The 22,208-nt window shown below is 44.4% G+C and overlaps 1 protein-coding gene across 1 annotated transcript in view; it reads right to left on the bottom strand.

Annotated features, from left to right (window-relative positions):
- Nucleotides 1–544: 544 nt before the first annotated feature.
- Nucleotides 545–22,208, bottom strand: part of prkx (protein kinase X-linked) — a 36,173-nt gene continuing 14,509 nt past the window's right edge. Inside the window, exons 4-8 of the mRNA XM_082523486.1 lie at nucleotides 17,352–17,471; nucleotides 9,740–9,835; nucleotides 7,170–7,227; nucleotides 3,284–3,361; nucleotides 545–2,447 (exon numbers count right to left, since the gene is read on the bottom strand). Of these exons, the coding sequence (XP_082379612.1) occupies nucleotides 2,322–2,447; nucleotides 3,284–3,361; nucleotides 7,170–7,227; nucleotides 9,740–9,835; nucleotides 17,352–17,471 (478 nt within the window). The 3' untranslated portion in view covers nucleotides 545–2,321. The remainder of the gene's footprint in view (nucleotides 2,448–3,283; nucleotides 3,362–7,169; nucleotides 7,228–9,739; nucleotides 9,836–17,351; nucleotides 17,472–22,208) is intronic.

Below are 22,208 nucleotides of genomic sequence, written 5' to 3'. Positions count from 1 at the left end.
GAATTGATGCTGGAGCCAAGTATCAAAAACAAATTCCAGTCAAAGGCATTGATAGGCTAGGATGTTTCAAAGGTCCAGTAAGGTTGTGTTCAGAGCAACATCTGCACAGCGAATTAGGAAAAAATAATTCCAGTGTTTACAAAACAGGATACAGACACAAGGGACGAATGAAAAAAGGAAAATACTCTTATGTCATCCTGCGGACGGTGGATAATAAAATACAACCCTTCTATCATCGTATCCATCTGAACAAACATCATGGCTTCCATCAGGTTGCTCCTGCTACTTTCAACGTTTTTTTCACAACAGCCTAAAAGGTCAACTTTCAAAGTGGAGTCAGCACTTCTGAAGTCAGCCAGTGATGTTTGACAAGAGTTCAACATCCCTTCTAGTTCATCCTGGAGGTGTTCGGTAGGGTTCAGCTTCTTCACCAACCCCATCCACCCATCCTTTTATGGATGTGCACTGGAGGCAGGGAAGAAAGCTGTGCTGATTTTAGTTAGAATGAGATGGATCCAACTCATAATGAAGCATGAGGCACAAAACCCGTGATAAACAAGGTTTATTTTGGAAGGTTGATATGGTTGTGATATTCAGCAAGCAACAGTTCACAGAAATGCTAATGAATACTGACTGTACGAATGCTAAGAATGGGAACTGATAAGATCAATATCACCGATTGATTTTCACTGGCTCCGCTTTTAGAGTCATCACCTTCACTAAGCAGCACATCAACAACATTATAGTCGTTCAGAGTAATTGCATGCTGTGCGATCAGTGCTGGGGTCATTACTCAAAAATATATTAGTCAGAACACCGTTCTTAAAAGCAATGAAGTGCTTTAGTTTACTGTTCCCAGGAGAAAGTCCTTTGTGACCTGAAACTATCATCTTATAAGCATTTAATAACATGAGGCTACAGTCCCAGCACACACCGACACAAATCCCTGTCCTGACGAGGACACGCATGGGATCCTTGTCTTAGTATTTAGGTATGAACACGAAGCAAAGATGAAAACCAGCACAGAGACTTTAAGCGATCGCCACGGTGCCTCTACTTTAGAAACATGAACAGGTAGAGATGAAGGCTTCATCGCTGGCTTCGATGCCGGTCAATGTTCAGGCTCTGACCGCTGGGCTGGCGTCAGATTCACGATGCTTTCATTTAACTCTGGGTTCTTGGCTAGCTTAGCGTTAGCACGCTGTGCTGTCTGTGTAAGCGCCTCCAAAGAGCTGTTGTGTTAGCGACATCATTAACAGCTGTTTCTGTCCTGACACACTTTCCTTTGTACCACTGCACTCTCACGGTTTTGTGCAATAAAGATAACTGTGCCACCTCATCGGCGCATGAACTGAAATCGGCTGACTGTAGTGCAAATGCAAGGGGATAAGCAGGGTTGATGGGCAGGCAGACTAACTATAACTGGGAACTGGTTCTTCTAGAGAATTTAGATTCGTATCCCTACCAACTGCACATTCACTCTGTACTGTGATGCACTAAATGAGGCTCTTACATAACATCCTTGGCTTTAAATAAAATACGACAACAAGAATGAAAATGAGTGAGGTGCAGCAAAGCGCCTGCAGAGCAGCTGTGGCTCTACAGTCATGGCAAAAACCTTGGGCTGTGGAGACCTAACGCAGAGATGTTACACAGCTTTACATTATTAGATGTGACAACAGTTCAGTGGTATGTTGTCTCCAACAGCACCTCACGTTCCACGTCCACTATACTTTGAACTCCATTGACACAGCACAGAATTCAAATGTGTAGCTGCGAGACATCAAACAGTGATGTAAGGCACTTTCTTTACAAGTGCTACTGGTTTCCTGTCCAAGTGTCTGACTACATATAGAATAAGTCATTAATGACTGCTGATCAGAAGACTGTTACAGTACCAGTCTGCAGTCACATTGAACATGACTACATGAACATTTTAAAAAGAGAGAAACTATAAAACACGACTATATAAAAGGACCTGATTTTTTTTCTGTTTTATACCCAGAAAGTAACAGTCTTTTGGTTTCAGATGAACCAGATATTTTTGCATATGAATGGCTCAGAGAATAAAAACAAAAAATAAAATAAACTCAAAGTAGCAGATAAATAAAAGTATAAAAAGCTAACCATGTCTTTAGTTTCATACATACACGTCACAGCATCTGTCCTTTGGAAGTTCATTATTACAGATAAGATGCAAATCCCCCAATTTGATAAATAAGTGTTTTCTCCAACAGAGTACCTGCAATAGTAGTTTTACAATGTGTGTTGTTAGTTATCCACATAAATCAATCGATTAATAAATAGACACGGCTGAGGGATCAGAAGTTTTTGAAGACCTCCAAGTCTTTCTCGGCCACGGGGGGGTCTTTTTTCCAGTCGTCCTCTGGGTAAACATCAAAGTTGGAGGTGTCGCCCTCATGGGAAACCTTAGGAACTATAGGAGGCTGGAAACAAGGAGGAGGAACGTGTTAAATGGAGGTGTGGACCTGCAGGGCAATGCTAGTGAGTATTCACATACAGGCAGTGTTCTTAATTCATCCAAAGTTTGATCCATAAACATCCGGACAGGGACACAGTTCTCTATTCTGCACTACAAAAATAGATCGCGATAACACACAGACTTAAATTCAGTTCAAAGGGTTATTCATTTCATTCCGACGTGTCGTCCCTTGAAGCCACACAGAGGCTGTAGAGCTGGATTGTTTCCTATCGTTTCCTCGTGACTGAAATCCTCTGCATTTACATTCCTGAAGCCACCTCTCGATTGAATATTGCCACATTCTTCTCCACTCAGCCAACTGAGCCAAGATTTTTTCTCTTTGCGTGGGTTTTCCCTGAATTCTGTAGTTACTGAGCTCACCACAGCATTTCGTCTGTAAACACCGAACCCGACAGTCGATCGAGCAGTTTTCACCATGTGTCCCGTAGCTTTGGTTTTTCCACCGAGATCTCTTTGGATTGCAAACAGTTTGCAAATGCAAAGACATCATCATCATCAAAGCATTCGCTATTGAATAATTAAGAAATAGAGCAAAAACGTCCAATTACTCTATGCACCTGTAGAAACTGAAGAAAACAGGAATGTCTGCAATGTGAAAGTCCTTAAATGAAAGTCTACAATTCAATCACAGCATTATTGCATCATTCGAAACCATCGGTGTACTCGTGCACAAAAGCAAAATTGTGAAAATGATTCTAATGTCCAAAATGTAAGCAGATTTTTTACCATCCTGATGTGAATGTAGCTGAACAGGTGAAAAATACACCGAATCAAACCCACCTTTAGTTTCCTCAGAGGAACGGCCTCCCAGTCAATAGTTTTAAACCATCGGTGCTTTTTCACGTCGTCGGCTCCATTCTGAAACAGACAGCACGATGTGTATGTACACACAGTGTTGGGAATATGTATTTGCCCCCTTTCCTCACTTCACAGTTTTTTGTATATTTGTCACTCTTTAATGTTCAGTCGCCTGAAATATTGTTCAAAGAAAACCAGAGTAAATGCAAAGTGCAATGTTTAAATAATGATGACAGAAAAATGCTAAACCAACCTCGCCCCGATACAGGAGATGCTCTGTATCTCATTGTACAACTGTATAGTGACAACAAAGGCATTCTAATCTATTCTACAGTAACTGTAACATTTTGTTGCACCCAGGAAATTCCAGCAGTTGTAACAAAGTAAAATGTTACAGTTACTTTATTACAAATGATGGAATTTCCTGGGGAAACGTCTCACATTCATGGCTCCTGATTTTTAAATCTTTATAGAGTTTTGAAGTGCACTACAATCACAAAAGGATGACGTTATTATTAATCCACACATTCAATATTCAGATAAAGTCGGGCATTATTAAAGTTTTGAAATGAAAACATAGGACTACACATTGTCAAAGGGAAACGGTAAATCAGCGGCACTTTTCTACTGTGAGCAGTCAAAGCGCTTTATACAACTTGCCTTATTCATCCATTCACACAATCACTTTTTTCCACGCTCCTTCAGTCCAACATTCACACTCCACTGGAGGCATCGCAGCAACTCGGGGTTACCATCTTGCTCGGAGATAATATTCGGCACGTAGACTGGAACAAACTGGGGTCGACCCACCAAATGTCCGATTAGCAGGTGACTGGCTCTACCTGAGCTACAGCCAAGTCTACACCGAGGTCATGATTACAGAAACAAACCTCCAGCAGAACCTCATTTATTTCTCTTTTTTTTCAGAAAAACACACCATCACCCATGGGGTTTTTTGGATCAGAAAATTGAAATAAACTCCAAAAGTGCACCAGCAGGAACTCTGATAGGCCAGGAACAATACTCATCTCCCACTAATATGCCACATTTGACCAATCAGAGCTCCTGCTGCTGCTCTGTGCAGACTGCACTCAACTGAAATTTGATCTACTTGACTTCCTCAGCGCATGTGTCTGCGTGAGTGAGGTGAAGCCGTGCGAGTGCACTGACCCAGACGAGGCTACAGCTGGTCGGCAGTGTCGGCTGATGTCTCGACTCAACAAAGAGCAGGAGCAGGTAATCAGCATTTGATTTGTCCCTGAGCTTAAGACTGGTTTTTAATATCGCACAGCTCAATTTGTCAACTTAAGATGGATGTAAAAACACATTGTGAGGCTTTTAATTTGAAAACATTGTTCAAGAACAAAATTGTCAAATCAGTAGCAAAAATATAAGAAAAAAGTTTATCCATCATTGACCAGGATTATTGGGGACTTTAATGTTTACTTGACAAACGTATCATTTTTTGGACAAAAGTAGTTCATCAGTTTCTTTGAAAGAAAAACTCTCAGTGTGTCATTATTCTAGTGCACTGTTCAACCTCCCAACATCAAAATCTGCGTTCTGTTAATGAGCGATGAGGCTGAGGAATACTGGCAGCCACAGTCAATATCATCATGTGTGGAATTATGTGGCGTTAATCACAGAGCTCAGAGAGGCAGCTGTTTCACTGAGAGCAGCTCACAGTGTCACACTGACTTCACTGATGTTCACTGACACACTTCAGTTTGAGTGGAGATCTGCACTGCGCTGCCATACTGCGTCACACTCAGTGCATTTCAATCATTTCCCCAGCGAGTTTGACAGTTAGCAAAATAATAATCATAATTTTAAAAAATAGCATGTGTAACGTACACGTACTGGAAAATGATTTACTAGGACTCACCTATCATGCGACTGTCGTTTTCCATCAAACACTCATTAAAACAGCGACCAACAGGTATGTTAGCGCAGCGGTCTCCAACCTTTTTTGCGCCACGGACCGGTTTATGCCCAACAATATTTTCATGGACCAGCCTTTAAGGTGTCGCGGATAAATACAACAAAATAAAAGTAGTACCGGTACCGAAAAAAAGAAGCTTTCTTCATAACACACGTGAAAAGACCCAGGAAAACCGAGTTAACGATAAAAACGATAACAAAATAACGCTGGAAACCGATAAAAACCCTGAAAACTATACATACAACTATATAGTTTGTATATACACTTTCAAGCACTTTTAAGCACCACATCTGAAATTCAAGCACTTTTCAAACCTTGAAAAGACAACACTAAAATTCAAGCATTTTCAAGGATTTCAAGCACCCGTACGAACCCTGCTACTAAACTTGGACACAATACAGCCTGTAATTCTATCAAGGACTCATTAGAAAAGAGGAGGAACATATTCTTCTGCTGTGTTCATGTTCTTCATCGTGGCTGCTGCGAAGGCTTAATTGGTCGTGGTCAGGTTATTAAAAACTATTGTTGGTATTCAAATTTGTTACGGACATATGAATGCCTCAACACCCCGACTTGAACTCATGAGTTCTTAAGCTTTTAGAAGTTAATGAGAAACCCAAAGGTCACTCATTTACAGGCTAACAGTTCAGGAGCACAGCAGACGACCAGGTTTGAGGAACTCGAGCTCGTATCCAAGCTTTTACATCGTCCTTACAACTAGCACGCTGTTGATCATGAGGGTTTACATCTCTTGCACGCAACGTCCAAGAATCAAACCAACTAAATGAAGTCAGAAGGAAAATCCACTTGTTTGAACTACTAGATGCAGCTTGAAAGCAGCACCAACCACTTTCCTGGGTGTAAGTCCATCTGGCTCTGACAACCCTGCCACATCCAAAGTCACTAAGTCACTTCGCTTCTTAAATGTTTCTTTCAACTTCAGTAGGTCATCTAAACAACCCCTACATGGGCTGCAGTCAGCTGATTGACTGATTAGACATTTCTGTTAACAAGCAGTTGAACAGGTCTAATGAATGCGTCACATGACCTCCTGTTGTCATAAGACGCAGACACACTTCTGCCACATGGTGAGATTTATTAAAACATGCCAGTCTCAGAGTGGGATCCACCAGAACCATCAATAATGAAACAGCTGTGAGGAATGGGAAGGACATCAAATCAGAAAGAAGATCAACTAAACGAACACACGGCTAAAACTGGAGTAGATTACTCCAGAACTTCCTGGACGTTGTTGTGAGCTGGAAAAATCCCAAACAAAGGAACAGAAAAAACATCCAAGAGAGAGCGGGAAGTCTGGTCACCCAACGGAGAGTGACCAATTTCAAATAAGTCATCAATGCAGCAGCTCAAATGCACAGTAATAAAATCCTGGGTAACTGACTGTAACAAACTGGACATTTCTCTGAAACGAGCTGGCGCTCATTAAGCAGAATGGCTTTTAAAACCATAACTGTAAATTGCATCCATCTGTTTTAAAATCTGTGAGCATAAAAAAGAGCCGCCCTCTATTAACACTCGTGTAGTATAAGAAAAAAAAGAATTTCAAATGATTGTTGGTCTATGGAGCGTTTCATACCTACACATCAAACCTACGTATGTTTGAAACTCTGTCTTTGTCCTCAGAACTCTCCATACTTCTGTCTGAAATAAATGTCTCCAACTTGACGTTCTTCAGAAGAGTGAAGCGGCTGCTCTCACTGGAGAATATTTACATTATAATTCAGACGTATTACACATGTACTGAAAAACCACAATAACTCCAAAAACCCTTCTGCATAAGTCTATTTCTTCAGGATTACGGTGCTCCAGCCGGACCACGGGCTTGTGCTAGTCATCAACTGCCTACTCAGAGTAAGACATACGGTACCACGTGGTTACAGGAGGCAGCAAATCAAACTAACTCACCTTCATGTTGCCTAGCCGTCTGGCTCGGTCAATCACGAGAAACTTCTTTATGAGGTCTCTGAGGAGACAAAGGAAAAGTCAGTGAATCCACAGCTTCACAGTATAGTTGTACAGCACTGTCTCTGTGGGACACAACCACTCATGTCTTTCCAGCGCTGTCACAATGACAAATATCTCCTCATTAAAGGGTGACTGACGGCCTATTACAGGTGACAAAGTGAGGTGTGTCCATCTGACAATCTCCAACTGAAGCAACTGAGAACATTTTTCAGCAACACCTTCATCAGACTATAAATCAGAACATGTGATATAAACATCCACAGGTTTTCTCTCACAGGTGGCTGTAGCTCAGGAGGCGGAGCAGGTCACCTACTGATCGGAAGGTTGGAGGTTCGATCCCAGGCTCCTCCAGTCTGCATGCCAAGTATCCTTGGACAAGATACCAACCCCAAGCTGCTCTCCGATGCATCCATCGGAGTGTGAGTGTGGTTAGAAAGCACTCAGTATAGCGGTGGTGTGACTGGGTGAATGTGGCGTGTTGCATAGAGCGCTTTGAGCACTCCGGGAGAGTAGAGAAGCGCTCTATAAGAATCAGTCCATTTAAAGCGCGATACCTGCCGATGAACAGAAAGCTAACATATCTCAGATCCAACCATCTGCTAGCAGGCTGATAATTACGACAGCTGGATGCTGACAAGTCGACTATTTCTCATTTGTGACTGAGTCACACTGTGTCTGAACTGTGGGAATGACACTTAACAAAGAAATATTTTGATTTAATGGGAATACTTATGGCATCGTGGACTTCCAAAAGGAAAACAATTAAAGACACTTTAGACTGTTTCTGCGTTTCCATGTAAGCATTCACACAGACAATGGCTGTTCAAAGTCACTCCAAGAGGACGTTTTACAGGAAAACGTCAAAACAGCGGAACCCCGACTGACGAACTTAATTTGTTCCCGAGGGTCTTTCGTAAGTCGAAGCACCCATCGCGCCTTTTGAGTGAACGATAGGCTATAGGCTAATAGCTAACAGCGAAGCGCAAGTACGAAAGCCAAGGGGTTGTCACATGATTCGGAAGGCATTGTGGGCTCAGCCAATCAGAGCCAGCGGATTTCGTAACACGGGCAGAAATATTGCCGTTCAGCGCCTTCGTAACTTGAATTTTTCGTAAGTCGGGGTTCCACTGTATATCCAATAATTCATGTAGTTAGAACGAACTTTAATGGGAACTGTGAGCGAAGACACTGAGGTAGAGGAGAATCCTTCAGGTCCGATCAATGAGCTCCTAACAAGTCCTAAGGTAGCAGCTCATAATACTCGTTTCCTCTTGCGCTGGGACATTTCTCCAGTCTGTCTGCTTGTCTACATTCAACAGCAGCTGCTGGAGAGACGGCGGGTGTCCCTCTGTGCGGCCTGTCACAGTTTGATGGATGGGACACTGTGGTGTGGACTGTGTAAGAAAGATATTCATAATTGTGGGAATATTAAAAATCCCTTCCTCTGTTGGCTGCTAGATAGATGGCTTAAGAGTGGGAAGCTGTGACTTTGCTGAATTATCAGTGGAAGCTGTGACCTCTCCACAGTCACTGCATTAGAACTTAGTGACACACACTCCCACCCAGAGTGCCTGTAATCATTCCTACTCCTCAGGCTGTTGTGATGGGTGTTGTGCACTGGGTGGGGAACCAGTCTAAAAAGGCCAGGTGTGTCATCAGTGACTGCAGATCCACCCAAAGTGCCTCTTTAACCACAGGGACCCTCAGGAAACGGCCCCAACAGCCGTTTGAAGTTTTACACTGAGTCATGTTAGTGTGTCAGTCAGCCTCAGTTGGGATACGACTGGCCACATCCTGCAAACAGGTCCACCTGCAGGCCTTTTTTGAGCAGCTGTACCACCATCATGCATATATCTGCATATCCAATAAGTACTGAAGTACATATTGGGGTGGTTGTGGGTCAGGAGGTGGAGGAGGTGGCCTTCTAATCAGAGCGGGTGTGAGTCGACCTGTGGCAGCTCCAGTCTGCGTGCCAAAGGGAAGGATGCTAACCCGGGGTTGCTCCCGATGCGTTCACTGGAGCACGACTGTGCACGACAATTCCTAAGGTACACACAACGAGTCAACATGTTTCTATGTTACAATAAAGTTTAAAGACATTTCTAAAGTTTAAATGAAACGAGCCCTCCTGAGCGATGAACACTTCTGCTCCAGGAGTCACAGCGTTTGATGGGTTTACTGTCAGCAATCACAACCTACTCCAGTTTCTAGTGTTTCATAAATTACAATTGTTTCCACAATGTCTGTGTTCTTAGCAAAGTCTCACTGTACAGATGTTTTCCACTGTAAACACATTCATGCAGTGTTTCTTTCTGCTTTCACTCTGACAGAAGCATCACAGGACACCTCGACATACTGACAAGGAATGAAACAGCCAACCTTCCAACTAGATGGCCTGTTCTACCTAAATAACATTCACAGCCACTCCTGTGGTTAACGATAAAGACCAACATTGGCAGACCGATTGCTGGGTTGTGTGTCTGATCCCCTGCATGATGCCCACATCTTACTTGACATAGAAATCCAGATGACGTGGGAATTCCAGTTTTGCAGCCAGAATCTTCTGATAGATTCCAAATGGATTGTCATCAAAGAAAGGTGGATACCTGTGGAAAGACAGAAACGTCAGCCCAGCCTGCTCATCTGAAGCTACAGACACACACTGACACACAATCACAATTCAGGATCATGATGCAAGGAACAGGTAACAGAGGCAGGAGCTAAAAGGCTCGCGCTCACCCGAGTCACTTAAACCTATGAACGAACATGTGAGGGGTCACCATTCTGGTGCAGACAGTGCAGTCTTTGTCCACAGCTGATGATTGTGTGTGTGTCTGTGTGTGTACGCGCCCTCTACCATCCATCCACTGAATGCTTTCCCAGCTCTCAATTCTTCTTTTGGCCTGGACAAGTCATTACCCACAAATTACATAATGGCAGCTGCCTCTAAAGACATTGCACACGGAGCAGCGAGGCACATAATAACACAGTTTGTCACACCCTGCTTGTGTTCCCAGTGAAAAGTTGCAGCCATAAAACGGTTGGATGTGGGGCCTGTGGGAGCTGCAGTTTCTCTGAAACTGATGCTGTCACAGCTGAGGAATTTAGGTCAGATTGAGAATGCAAGTCATCCACCTCAAAACAGCAAAGGCCTGACTGCAGTGCGTCCAACATCCATTTACCCTGTGTGAAGATCAAGCTTCACACACGACTATGCTGCACTCCAAAGACAAGCTTCTTCAGTTCTAAAGACGTCTTCAAGCAACTTAAAGGAGTCCAGCTGCTTTCTTTCCAAGCTCCTTAGACGACATGACCTGGATGACTGAGGACCTACACGGTTACACACACATGTACTGGTTGTTTGAAGCCAATATACACATACTACATATGTATATGATTTTCTGTAGATTAGTAGAATGACAATCTTCTCATTACCGTATTTCCCGGACTACAAAGCGCACCTGAATATTAGCCGCACAAGCTAAAATCAGGGGAAAATCCTGTTTTGTACATACATTAGCCGCACCTGACCAAAAGCCGCAGGTGTTTCAATGTTGACTTATCATATGTAAGAGAATATGCACAAAGGGAATTGTCAGGAAAGAGATGGCTGTTTGGAGACACACCCCTTTTATTAATATTTTGAAAAACAAGTTATGGATACATATTTGCACATGTGCTGTGCTTCATAAATGAGTAACAAATGTAGTACATAACAGTAACCTACAGCACACCAGAACAATAGATTCGGACTACCTTTTAGGCTCAGGTGCAGCGACACGGCTTTAACAAGAAGAAAAGTCAGTCATTCACCACCATCTTCCTGCCACTAAAACCACCAAAGTCCTCTCCTCCAGTGTCGGATACGAACAGGCTCAGGATGGCTTCGTCATCCACTCTCCGCTTCTTTCCTTCGTTGTCACTTTCAAAACCAAAGAAATCCTCGTTGTCAGTGTCAGAGTCGAACACCCTCAGAAGGGCCGTGGCGGTGTCCTCCTCTCCATCATGCAGCAGTCCAGCCCTTCAAAATCCGTTGGTGATCGTGGATGTTTTCAAACTTTTCCACGCTGTCAGAATCCACCGGTGGAGTTGAGCATAACTTGCTTTTCGCAAGTTTATCGCCGCTCATCATCCACGCCTCCCGCTGAACGCGTAGCGCTACTTTGAAGTTTGTTTTTCGCGCTACTTCGTACGGCACTATGTTGCCTGGCGGACGGACATGTGACCAACATACCACTCTTGAACCCCGATCCTTCCGCCAGGCAACGTAGTGCCGTACAACACCGGAACAAAACAAATCGTCTTACGATATCACAAAAATCATGGACAATCCATAGAAAAGCCGCACCTGACTAAAAGCCGCAGGGTTCAAAGCTGGTGCAAAAAGTAGCGGCTTATAGCCCGACAATTACGGTAAATATCCTTTTTTTGTTCATTGGCATTTTGACATAATTTGGCTTTTGAATGAAAAATAAAATTCCCGGCTCGCCCCGGGAGCTTGAGGGTCCTGCACAGTATCTCAGCTGTTCCCAGGACTGCGCTCTTCTGGACACAGATCTCCGATGTTGTTCCCGGGATCTGCTGGAGCCGCTCGCCTAGTTTGGGAGTCTCTGCACACAGTCCCACAGGATCTTAGCTCGGTCATTCTCCACCACCCTTGGGGTCGTCTCTCATTTTGACCTCGGGACGTCCAGGCTGCATTCGGCACAGATGTTCCTGTACACTATGCCGGCCACTTGGATATGATGCTCCCTGCACGCCCTGCCTGCTGGCATCTTGCACCCTGCTGTTATGTGCTGGAGTAGGGCAGGGTTTTGATGATCGATTTATCGATTAAAATAGATTCTGGCTTGGATAACGTGATATCGATTCATCAAAATCCTGAATCGATTTTTAAATATAAATTTATTTTGGCCGAAACGCCAGAATCTCAGGTGAAACCTCACAAAATTTCAACAACCACCAAACAGCTGAAACAGTGAATCAGAGCAGGAACACGGACTCTGCACAGAGACGTGAACACAAAGCTCGATCCGCTGACGGATCAGGATCAGTGAGATGTGACTTTCTCGCCGACGGCACGGACACGGTCCGGGCTGAAAGCCGACAGCTCGCTGATCCTGATGTGTCGGCGGGTCGAGCTTTGTGTTCACGTCTGTTTTTGTGCTGATTCTGAAGCTGCAGGTTTGATCTCTCTCCAAACAATATTGACTGAACCAGCAGCCAAAGAAGATCCAAACTAAGCTTCACATAAACATCGTCATGGATTCACTCTGACTTTTGCTGTTTTGCTTCCACCACACCACTTCCTGCACCTCTCTCTCTGCATTATTCACTTGCTCGTTACGCACCAGTCTGAGCACCAGCGCTGTCAGCCGCTGCTTTGTTTTACTTCCGACAACAGAGCCTCATTTCTGCCGTTCAACACTAATCAAATTAAAACTTCTTAAAATTATGCAAAACTGCAAAACGCCGTGTCTGTAATAGAGATGGCACGATACCACTTTTTTATGTCCGATACCGATATCATAAATTTGGATATCTGCCGATACCGATATGAATCCGATATAGTGTGTTTTAATCAACAAAACTGTTTTTTAAATATCTTGCTGCATTTTGTATAAGTTCATACTCAAGTTTAAAACAACAACTACACTAAAGCTATTCTGTTATATCTGTATGCAAAAAAAAAAATTTCATAGTTCAGCAATACTGATCAATCTAATAAACTTAGACCTACACCATCCTCCCTATTCTGGTATTTTAAAGAGTACTTAGCATAAATATTAAGCAACCTAACTAATAGGGTTCCAACTCCCAGCAACAACAAAAATAAATAAATAAAAAATAGGGAACCACCCCTCACGCTCCACCTCATGATGCTTAATCAACATAATCAACCTTAATTTGATGCAGTGTGAAAAAAAATGCACAGAAATCAATTATTTTTCAAGAAATATTAAATATATTCAACATCTTTCTTCAACAGAACTGCAGACTGCACAGATGGTACCTTCCCAAAGGAAAAAGTACTATAGCTTACTAGGGTATATATTAGACTTAATAGTCACTATATACAGTAATGGACTTCTATTCATTTTACATCAAATTAAAACTTTGGGTGTCAGATAATTATTTATTAAAAGCTCGACATTTTAAATGAGAATAAGAAAGAAAAGTATGTCTTTGTGCCCCCTTTTCCCTGTTCATGCCCTATCGGCCCCCCTGGCTAAACTTTGCTAGATCCGCCCCTGCACAGTTACCAGCGTCAGCTACGTAGAAAAAGATCCTCGAGTAGAAAGTAATATTAAATAAATTCTAACAACAGCTGATCAAGCTTAAACGTGCTGCTGTTGTTCAGCCGCTGGTTTCCTCTTTCTGGTGCAAAGTGGGCCAAAAACAAACTAGAGAGACGGACTCGCGACAGAAAAGCCGATCAGCTGATCGTTAAGCAGTTTCACGATTGAAGTAGCAGCAAGAAGAGGCAGTCGCTCCATATATCGTTTGTTAAGCTTAACGCAGGAATGCTTTACAAACATTCAGAGATGGACTTACACACTTGCTTTACTTCTCTCGGGATAACTTTGTCGGAGATGAAATGCCGGGTTGCTAGCGAAGCTCCACATGCTATCCAGACCACCGACAGGTCCCGCATGCCACAGCCGCTCTATCACGTGATGCATACTGCTCCGACGTGCTAACGTTCTGAGGCGAGTTACGGCGTGTTGCAAGTTTTGTGAGGTGCTTTCGTGATATTTAATGGATCGGATTACATTTTTTATTTTTCTCCGATATCCGATCCAGTAATTTAGGTCAGTATCGGACCGATACCGATACGTAATATCGGATCGGTCCATCTCTAGTCTGTAATCAACCCTGTAACTCTGCTTCACTTCAGCAGCATCAGGTCATGTTCACATGTTGATTCATGGTTTTCTTTCGTTTTCGTTCTACTGCAGAATATTTTTAAGGTTGTCTGCTTTACAAAGTCAGGCCAGAAAAATCTGCTTCATGTTTTTCTGTTTTATCCTCAGTTACTTTGATCTGCTGTGATGCTCACACCTGTGATGAAGTCTCACAAGCGTCAGCTTTGTTTTGATATATAAAAATATGGATGTGTGCTGTGATCAGGATTACAATATTTCTGGCTGTCTGAGGCAAAATTTCCTGATTCAAATCGAATCGATTCCACAAATCAGTGATGACACCCAGCACCATGCTGGACTGTCTCAGGGGCATCTTTACACACCTGGGGTCTTGCCTGGTGTATAGACCCCAGCCTCTATGGATCTTGTACTCAGAGCTTGTTCCTGTGCTGCCATGATTAGTGCTCTGTGCTGTCTTTCAGTCCAGCTTTGTCCAGCCTCTGGTAGGATTCTGGATGGCAGCCACCTCCTCTATCTGCCGTTCCATGATGGTTCCTCCTCTTCCTCGGGTCTCTGCTGCCTGAGGTACTCCCTAAGCATGCCGTCATGTTTGGCCATCTTCCTGATGTACTCGCAGATGTTCGTTGTCTCATCCTGGACCGTGCTGCTGACGCTCTCCAGTCCCCGGCCTCCTTCCTTCCACTTAGCCTACAGCCTCAGGCTGCTGGACGTGGGGGGAAAGCTTTCCTGGCAGCCTCTTCATGGTTAATGTACACATTACTTTAAATTTGAATATTAGCGCTGCAAAATAGAGCCTCTGCTGATTGCAAGGGAACGTTACAATAAAGAAGAATTCTCCAGAAACCAGTTGCATCCACAAAGCTAACCAATGTGAGGAGATCATGAGCTTTTCTAAAGTAAGATCCTGTCCTTGTAAAATGCCCTCGAATGAGATTTTATGTCAGCTTCATGAAACAGCCTCAGGGGAACCTCTGAGGTGTTCATTCAATTACTAGAAAGCCTGAAGAATCACTAAATGATCATGCATCGTAGGTTTGTCCCAGCATTTTCAAATCAGATTGTATTGACGGCTGCAGTGTGGAGGAACTGGAGTCCAGACCAGCAAGTGTCCCCTCCAGCAGCTCCATGTAACCACCAGGCTGATGCTCTGCTGAGCTGAGGTGGAAAATCAGGTACTGCAGAAAAGTAAGTTGTAGAAGAAATAAGGTTTCATATACACGGCCACATGTACTGCAACTGCAAATACTAAAGGGTACTGGTTTCCATTAAGGACAGGAATATGGGCCCAGAAGTAAAATTATAAGGGAGACTTTCCCCCTCATCCTTGACTTGATGTTTTTCCTACACAAGCTTTGGCCCAAAGCAGGATGATCTACTGATGCTGAGTTCTCAAAAACAGCTGCTGCATTCTTTGGTGGAGACGTGTGACAAACAGCTTCACGGCGATGCTGAATGAAGAGTCTTTGTCCGACTGTGGAAGTGTCCCTCTGCTGGGAGCAGCACAGCCTGCAGCTTTTCCCACATACACCAACACTTCAACGCCTGCTCACACTCATACTTGGAAAAAGGTCACATTCCTTCCACCAATTCAAAGCCATGGAGCTTTTCCCAGCAAAACACAGAACCTAGATGGAGGAGGAGGACAGGCCAGGCTCACAGAAAGGTGGCATTTCAGTGCAAGTGGAGGAGGGCGCTCCACGGGGTTCAGCGTGATTGATGTAAGAGCGTTATGTAGTCTGGACAGGTGTCAGTGGCACATCAAGGGTCAATATGAAACTCTGTGAAAGCTTTTTTCCTTTCAGACTGGAATGTGTCCGAGTCACTGCTTCGTGTGTCCCTCCAGACAGACGGTCTGAAGATTTTGCACTGAGACACAGAGTCCACAGTTTAACTCTTTCTTCCATCCTCAGGCAGTTTTTACACATTTGTGTTAAGCCCCGCCCCCCGTCACTGAGGGACATTTCAGTTAAGATCCTCTTTCCTCCGTTTTGCTTAGTTGCAGAACAGAAAGTGATGCAGTGTGGGATGCACAAACAGACGACTCTGAGGAAGCCCAAATCCACTGTGGGAAGTTCTCACCGATGCTAAACCAGCTACTCGCCAGTTGGCTTGAAGACCAGTTTTTCTGTCTTCACTCATTTTGTGGTAACGACAAAGTACTCCTGCCATTACTTTCAAAGGGTCTCTGGCATGTTGTAGTGCTTCCACCCTTTGCACAGTGCTGTACATAATGCAACATGCACTGTGCAGTGAAATCATTGCTGGATTAATGTCTCTGAAACAAGCCAATCACAGCCTTCAGCACTGCTGGAATGCCACAGACGAATGGAAATCCTTATTGTTTGTGAGCACATGAGAACAAACAGAGGTGCTTTCTATAAGGATCAGTGCTGTTGTTCTTCCTGTGCTACAATGAGGCCCATTCACAGATTAATTTGTCCCAGCTCTACAGCCTCTAATAATGACAAGATTTCCCAGCATGAGACAATAACAGCAGTAATGCAGGTCTCTCCTGGAAATGAGATTTTTACCTGTAAAAACAAAGGACTAATAAGTCAAAGTACGATTAACTGAATAATTCTTCTGCTCCATGAACACAAACCACTGCAGTGGTCTGCTCTCTCCGTGCTGCTTTATGTCTACCCAAAAGCTTATTTCAGGCATGTGAGGGAGACCTCGGTGGTTGTCAGTGTGTACCTGCCTTATTGTGTGTATCTGCAGATATTTCTCTGAGCTGTCAGACTGTAGATTTCAGCACGTCTCCCTCCACATATCAGCCGTGGCCTTGGGCCTGACTTTAACCTCCTAAGACCCAAAATCTTCCACAGGATACATTTTCAATCTCTCTTTGATATTTGGGCTGATTGGGTCCTGATGAATGTAAAAACAAAGAATTACCAGATTTTTTTCTACCTTATTTTTGTTTCTAAGAAAAATGAGAGCCACATATGAAGATATTCGTTTAAAATGTTGATAGAGCAGTAGCAGCATTACGTCCTCGTCAGTGGACATCAGGCCCTTGTAGAGCAAAATTGAGTATTTTGGTCTAAATAACCCAAAATGTGATGCCCACATATGTGGACGCAGGTCCTAGGAGGTTAAAGGTCAAACAGGTTCGACTCTGACTGCCTTTTACAAAATGAAGGAGTGCAGATTTACCCCAGTCGGTCTAATGGAGGAGAGTGCCCTCTAGTGTTTACAGCAGGTGTAGAGATGTTTAGACTGCACCACTTACCCAGCCAGCATTTCAAAGATGAGGATGCCCAGAGCCCACCAGTCCACTGCCCGGCCGTGACCTTTGCTTTGGATGACTTCAGGGGCCAGATACTCAGGAGTCCCACACAGAGTCCAGGTCCTGATTGCCAGAGAGGACATCAAATATTTATTCCATCTCCTGCTTCTTCAATCCAAACCTACTTGTGTGACAGCTGAGTTATTATGAATAACAGGTTTCATTGTAATTTTCTTTCTGTCAAAGTTATTGATTCTTTCCATATAACTAGCAGAGTAAGAACAGCTTTGGTGTGAAATGGCTTCATGTTCAGATCATAAATGAATGTTATTAATTCATCCAGTGGCTAAACTGGCCACAGAAGACCAACGTGAGCCTTTTTAGGATGAAGGGTTTCAGGTGATTCTAACATCCTTCTCATCACCATGATGCTTCTGCAGTTGGTCCAGAGACAAGATGCAAACACAAACAGTTCTGTGATCCCCGTTATCATTTCTTTTTGTAACCTTTACGTTCCACACTGCTAACGTGATCTGCACTTGCATTCTGGCCCAGCTGTGTCATCTTCAGTATTACCATGAGGATGTGGGGCCTCAGTGTGGACGTGGGAAGAGTAATGGATCGATGTCTGCCTGAGTGTAATGTGGGCGGGCATAGGGCTGTTTGCTATAACCATATATATCTGATGACGATATAAAAACGTCCGTCGTTTCATTTTACGCTGTCGTTTGTTTCATGGTGTCGCAAAATAAACTGTTTACGGCAATATTTGTTCATGTTCTGATGTCACTGTAGCGGCTGTGTTCATTTCTTAAAGTTCTCTCTTTCTCTTATATTTAATATAACCACACTACGGACGGACAAGCGCCTGTTTTTATGCGTCGTCGTTAGCAACAACGACGGTAACAGCATCGCGTGTCCGCTTGTTTATGTTCCACATAAACCTTTCACAATAAAGCTCAAGATCCTGTTGAGACTTTTCAAAATAAACTGAATCACGTGAAAGAGCAGATTATTTACGGATGAGAAGTAAAAAAGACGCCAGGTGCTAAAAAATAAACCTCAGACTCAAACGTTAGAACAGGCTTCTCCCCGCAGCACGCCGTGTAAGAAATACTCACAAAGAAAACGGCGCCGTTACAACTTATGTCTAAAAACGTATCGTTTCATGCATCGGTTAAAACACTCGACTCCAGCTACACGACGCCCAGCTGGAAACACTTCACGCAAGTCGAGCTGCCCGAGATTCACAGAATTTACAGAAAATGTTACATTTCTGTGATTTATATCGTTATCGGACGATAGATGTCTGATATCGGGACATGAGGTTTTGGTCACATCGCACAGCCGTAGGCCGGCAGTGAAATCAAATACTGAGCAACAAATGAAGGAGGTGCGAACAATAACGGGAAGCAGGAGCAGCTTTAGAGATGCTGTCTGTGTACACTGCCTTACACTTAATGCAATATGCTGCTTTAGTCAACTCTATTCACATTTGTAAACCTCCTTTCAGTTGGGTACACACGATAATGTTACCTTCAGAACAACTTACGCCCGTTCTAGGGTGGACACAGTCTGAGACAAAGGCTCAATCGTGTCGACCAGAACTTTTCAAAATAAGTGAAATGACAATTTGTGAGGTGAAAGAATAAACATGCACAACACAAAGAAGAAGTCCATCAAAGGATCCAATACTTAGAGGAGCCTTGGAAGATCGTCCTGACTCCACACAGCTAAACAAGCACGCTGGTGAGAGCTGCTTTTGATGCATACAAACTCTCCTGTTATTGTGCAGACTCACATGATCGCATGTTCCAAATCCGAGAGTGGAGAACAGATTTATAGACTGTCACGTTAATATAGTGGCAGCCATGTTTAGAGAGACAGCAATCCTGTCAAATGCTACTATTCATGTCCATAAATGCTTTACAACGTCCACAGTGTGCGAATGGAAAACACACAAAGCTTCCATTAAATGCATGTACCGACCGAGAGGTGGGACACACCCTGGACAGGTTGCCAGACTAACACAGACACACTCACACCTACACACAGTTTAACCCCTCCACCTGCATGTGTTTAGACTGGCAGGAAGTCGCAGTAACCTGGAGAGAACCCACCTGGACACTGGGAGAAAATCATCAGTGAATATGGGCAGAGGCATTTATAACTGCTGCTGTTGACCCCGCCCACATGTCCACTCTAGCATGTTTAATTGTCTCTCCCTCTCCGTCCTCAGAATTTACAGACCAATAAAAGGCTTAAACTGATCTGTATTCAGACTGGATACAGCTGGTGCTGGACACACACCCACACTCTGCTCTCACCTGGATCTGAAGCTGTGCTGTGAACCATGAAGCGCAGAACAGGAACACAAATCTGTAACTAAACTAATAAAGTACATCAGCTGCTTTGCTGCAACTGGTGACACACCAGCAGACTAATGGAACAAAGAAAAACCAGCCGACACTATTAGTCACAGCATCGCTCCTGCACATTTCAGTTAGGCGTGTTTTAAATGTGCATCACCTCTGCATCATCTTTCTGCCACAGCAACCAAAGTCTTACTTAGTCTATTACTGACAAAGCAGCCACGCCAGTGTGTGAGCGCACTGCAGCAACACTGGGCAGGTTTCATCCTCCAACACAGAACATTAGAGGACAACATCAGAAGATAAGACTGAAACACATCATCATCACTACAGCTGTTTGTCCAGGTGCTGTGATGAAATGCAGTCTAGAGCAGATTACTTACATGTGGCTGTGCATGCTCCTGTCTAGCTGATTGACACTCTCTGCATGTGCCACGCACACACACACACACACACACACACACACACACACACGCGCACACACACACCACACACACACGCGCGCACACACACCACACACGCGCGCACACACACCACACACGCGCGCACACACACCACACACGCGCGCACACACACACCACACACACACGCGCGCACACACACCACACACACACACACGCGCGCACACACACCACACACACACGTGCGCACGCACACACACGTGCGCACGCACACACACACACACACACACACACGCACGCACACACACACGCACGCACACACACACGCACGCACACACACGCACACACGCACACAAACACGCACGCACGCACACACGCACACACACGCACGCACACACGCACACACACACACAAACACGCACGCACGCACGCACGCACGCACACACACACACCACACACGCACACAAACACGCACGCACGCACACACACACACCACACACGCACACAAACACGCACGCACGCACGCACACACGCACGCACACACGCACGCACGCACGCACGCACACACACACGCCCACACACACACGCGCACACGCGCACACGCGCACACGCGCACACACACACACACACACACACACACACCTCTGTCAAAGCCACTTGTCCTTTGTTGAAGAGCACTTGGTCCAGTGCCAGCCTTTCATCATTTGTCACCAATATCACCTAGGTAATGACCTCTTTCAACCAGTTACCATGACAACAGTAATTTGTATGGAAATCACGTCGCCCCGGCGGAGGAGGAGGAGGCTGCTGCTGTCGGTAGAATCATACGTGGGGTGCAGGATGGACATAAGTGTGATATGTGATGATATCGAGGGATGTGTTCTTGCTCTTCACAGTTTCGTGTCGTCACGTTTGAATGTGCTGATGAGTGTATCTGCCAGCAGGGGGCACTGTGGAGACACTGGCAGCTCTGTGCTTTATCACAACCTGAACGTGGAGAGCACAACAAAGCTCGTGGCAATCAGGCAGTTGTCTTCCTATTCCAGGCAATTCTGCTGCCCTCCATTTATATAAGAGGGTCACTTGCACATCAGAAAGGTATCTGCTGTCCATCTGTTCTGCTCTCGCAGTCTGGGGGAAATGTAATCTTACACCATTATCTTTACATGTACAGCTCTGGGCGAAATGCAGAGAGAAACTGAGACCGCAGTGCAGACATAAAGCCATCTCTTCCTTCACTCTGCATCTTCGACATTCTGCTGAGGTGACCGGGAGATCTCGACTACTGTATATCTAATTCAGGCTAAAGGACGCCAGTTTCTCCTCCAGTGAAACATTTCCTCCATCTCACAGGAACATGAAGCTCTCTATGAGCTAACTGGCCAATCAAACTCAAAACAATACAACCATCCAGTGAGCAGCATGAGTCCAAGCCAAAGTGCTTTTACCTGTTGTGAACGTCCTCAGTCAGTGAAAAGCCATCAAGCTGCCTCTGTCAACTCTCCCCTGTGAACGCTTTCGTGCGTCTTTTAAATTTCAGCTAAAGCCGTGACAGTGGACGTGCACCGTGTGCACAATCCAGCAGAACCTCACAGTTAAAACAGTCCTAAATAAAAAGACAAAGGGCGGCTTCTGCCTCACACGAGTGCAGCGGCTGTTTGTGTCCAGGGCTCCTGACCGATGGTCGTTTGTGCTCTTTCTCAGGCAAAGCTGCAGAAAAACAGAATTTATGCAGCAAAAATACAAAATGCCAAATTTATCCAATCACATTCAGCCCAAAATCCCACACTTCAATCAACAACATCCAACATGTTCTATTTTATTGGATCATTTAAAAAATAATGTCACCAAATGACAGCAGATGCTGTCCGAGGTCATTTACTGTGCACGCATCCCATCCATGGATCCCACAGTAGTTACATAAACACGCAAACAACAGTAAACATTCAGATCTGTTCCCACAAAATACTCTGTTATGAGGAGAACAAACTTCACTACTGTAAACGTAATGAAGTGCAACCTGAATCCTCACAAACCAGGACATAACCGGGTATAGACGCAGCGCAGTGAGCCGTGTGGGCAGAGCA

This window comes from Aulonocara stuartgranti, assembly GCF_965226115.1.
Source record: "Aulonocara stuartgranti genome assembly, chromosome: 23".
Lineage (NCBI taxonomy): Eukaryota > Metazoa > Chordata > Actinopteri > Cichliformes > Cichlidae > Aulonocara > Aulonocara stuartgranti.
The sequence above is the reverse complement of the archived record's forward strand: the minus strand, read 5'-3'. Positions and strand labels throughout refer to the sequence as shown.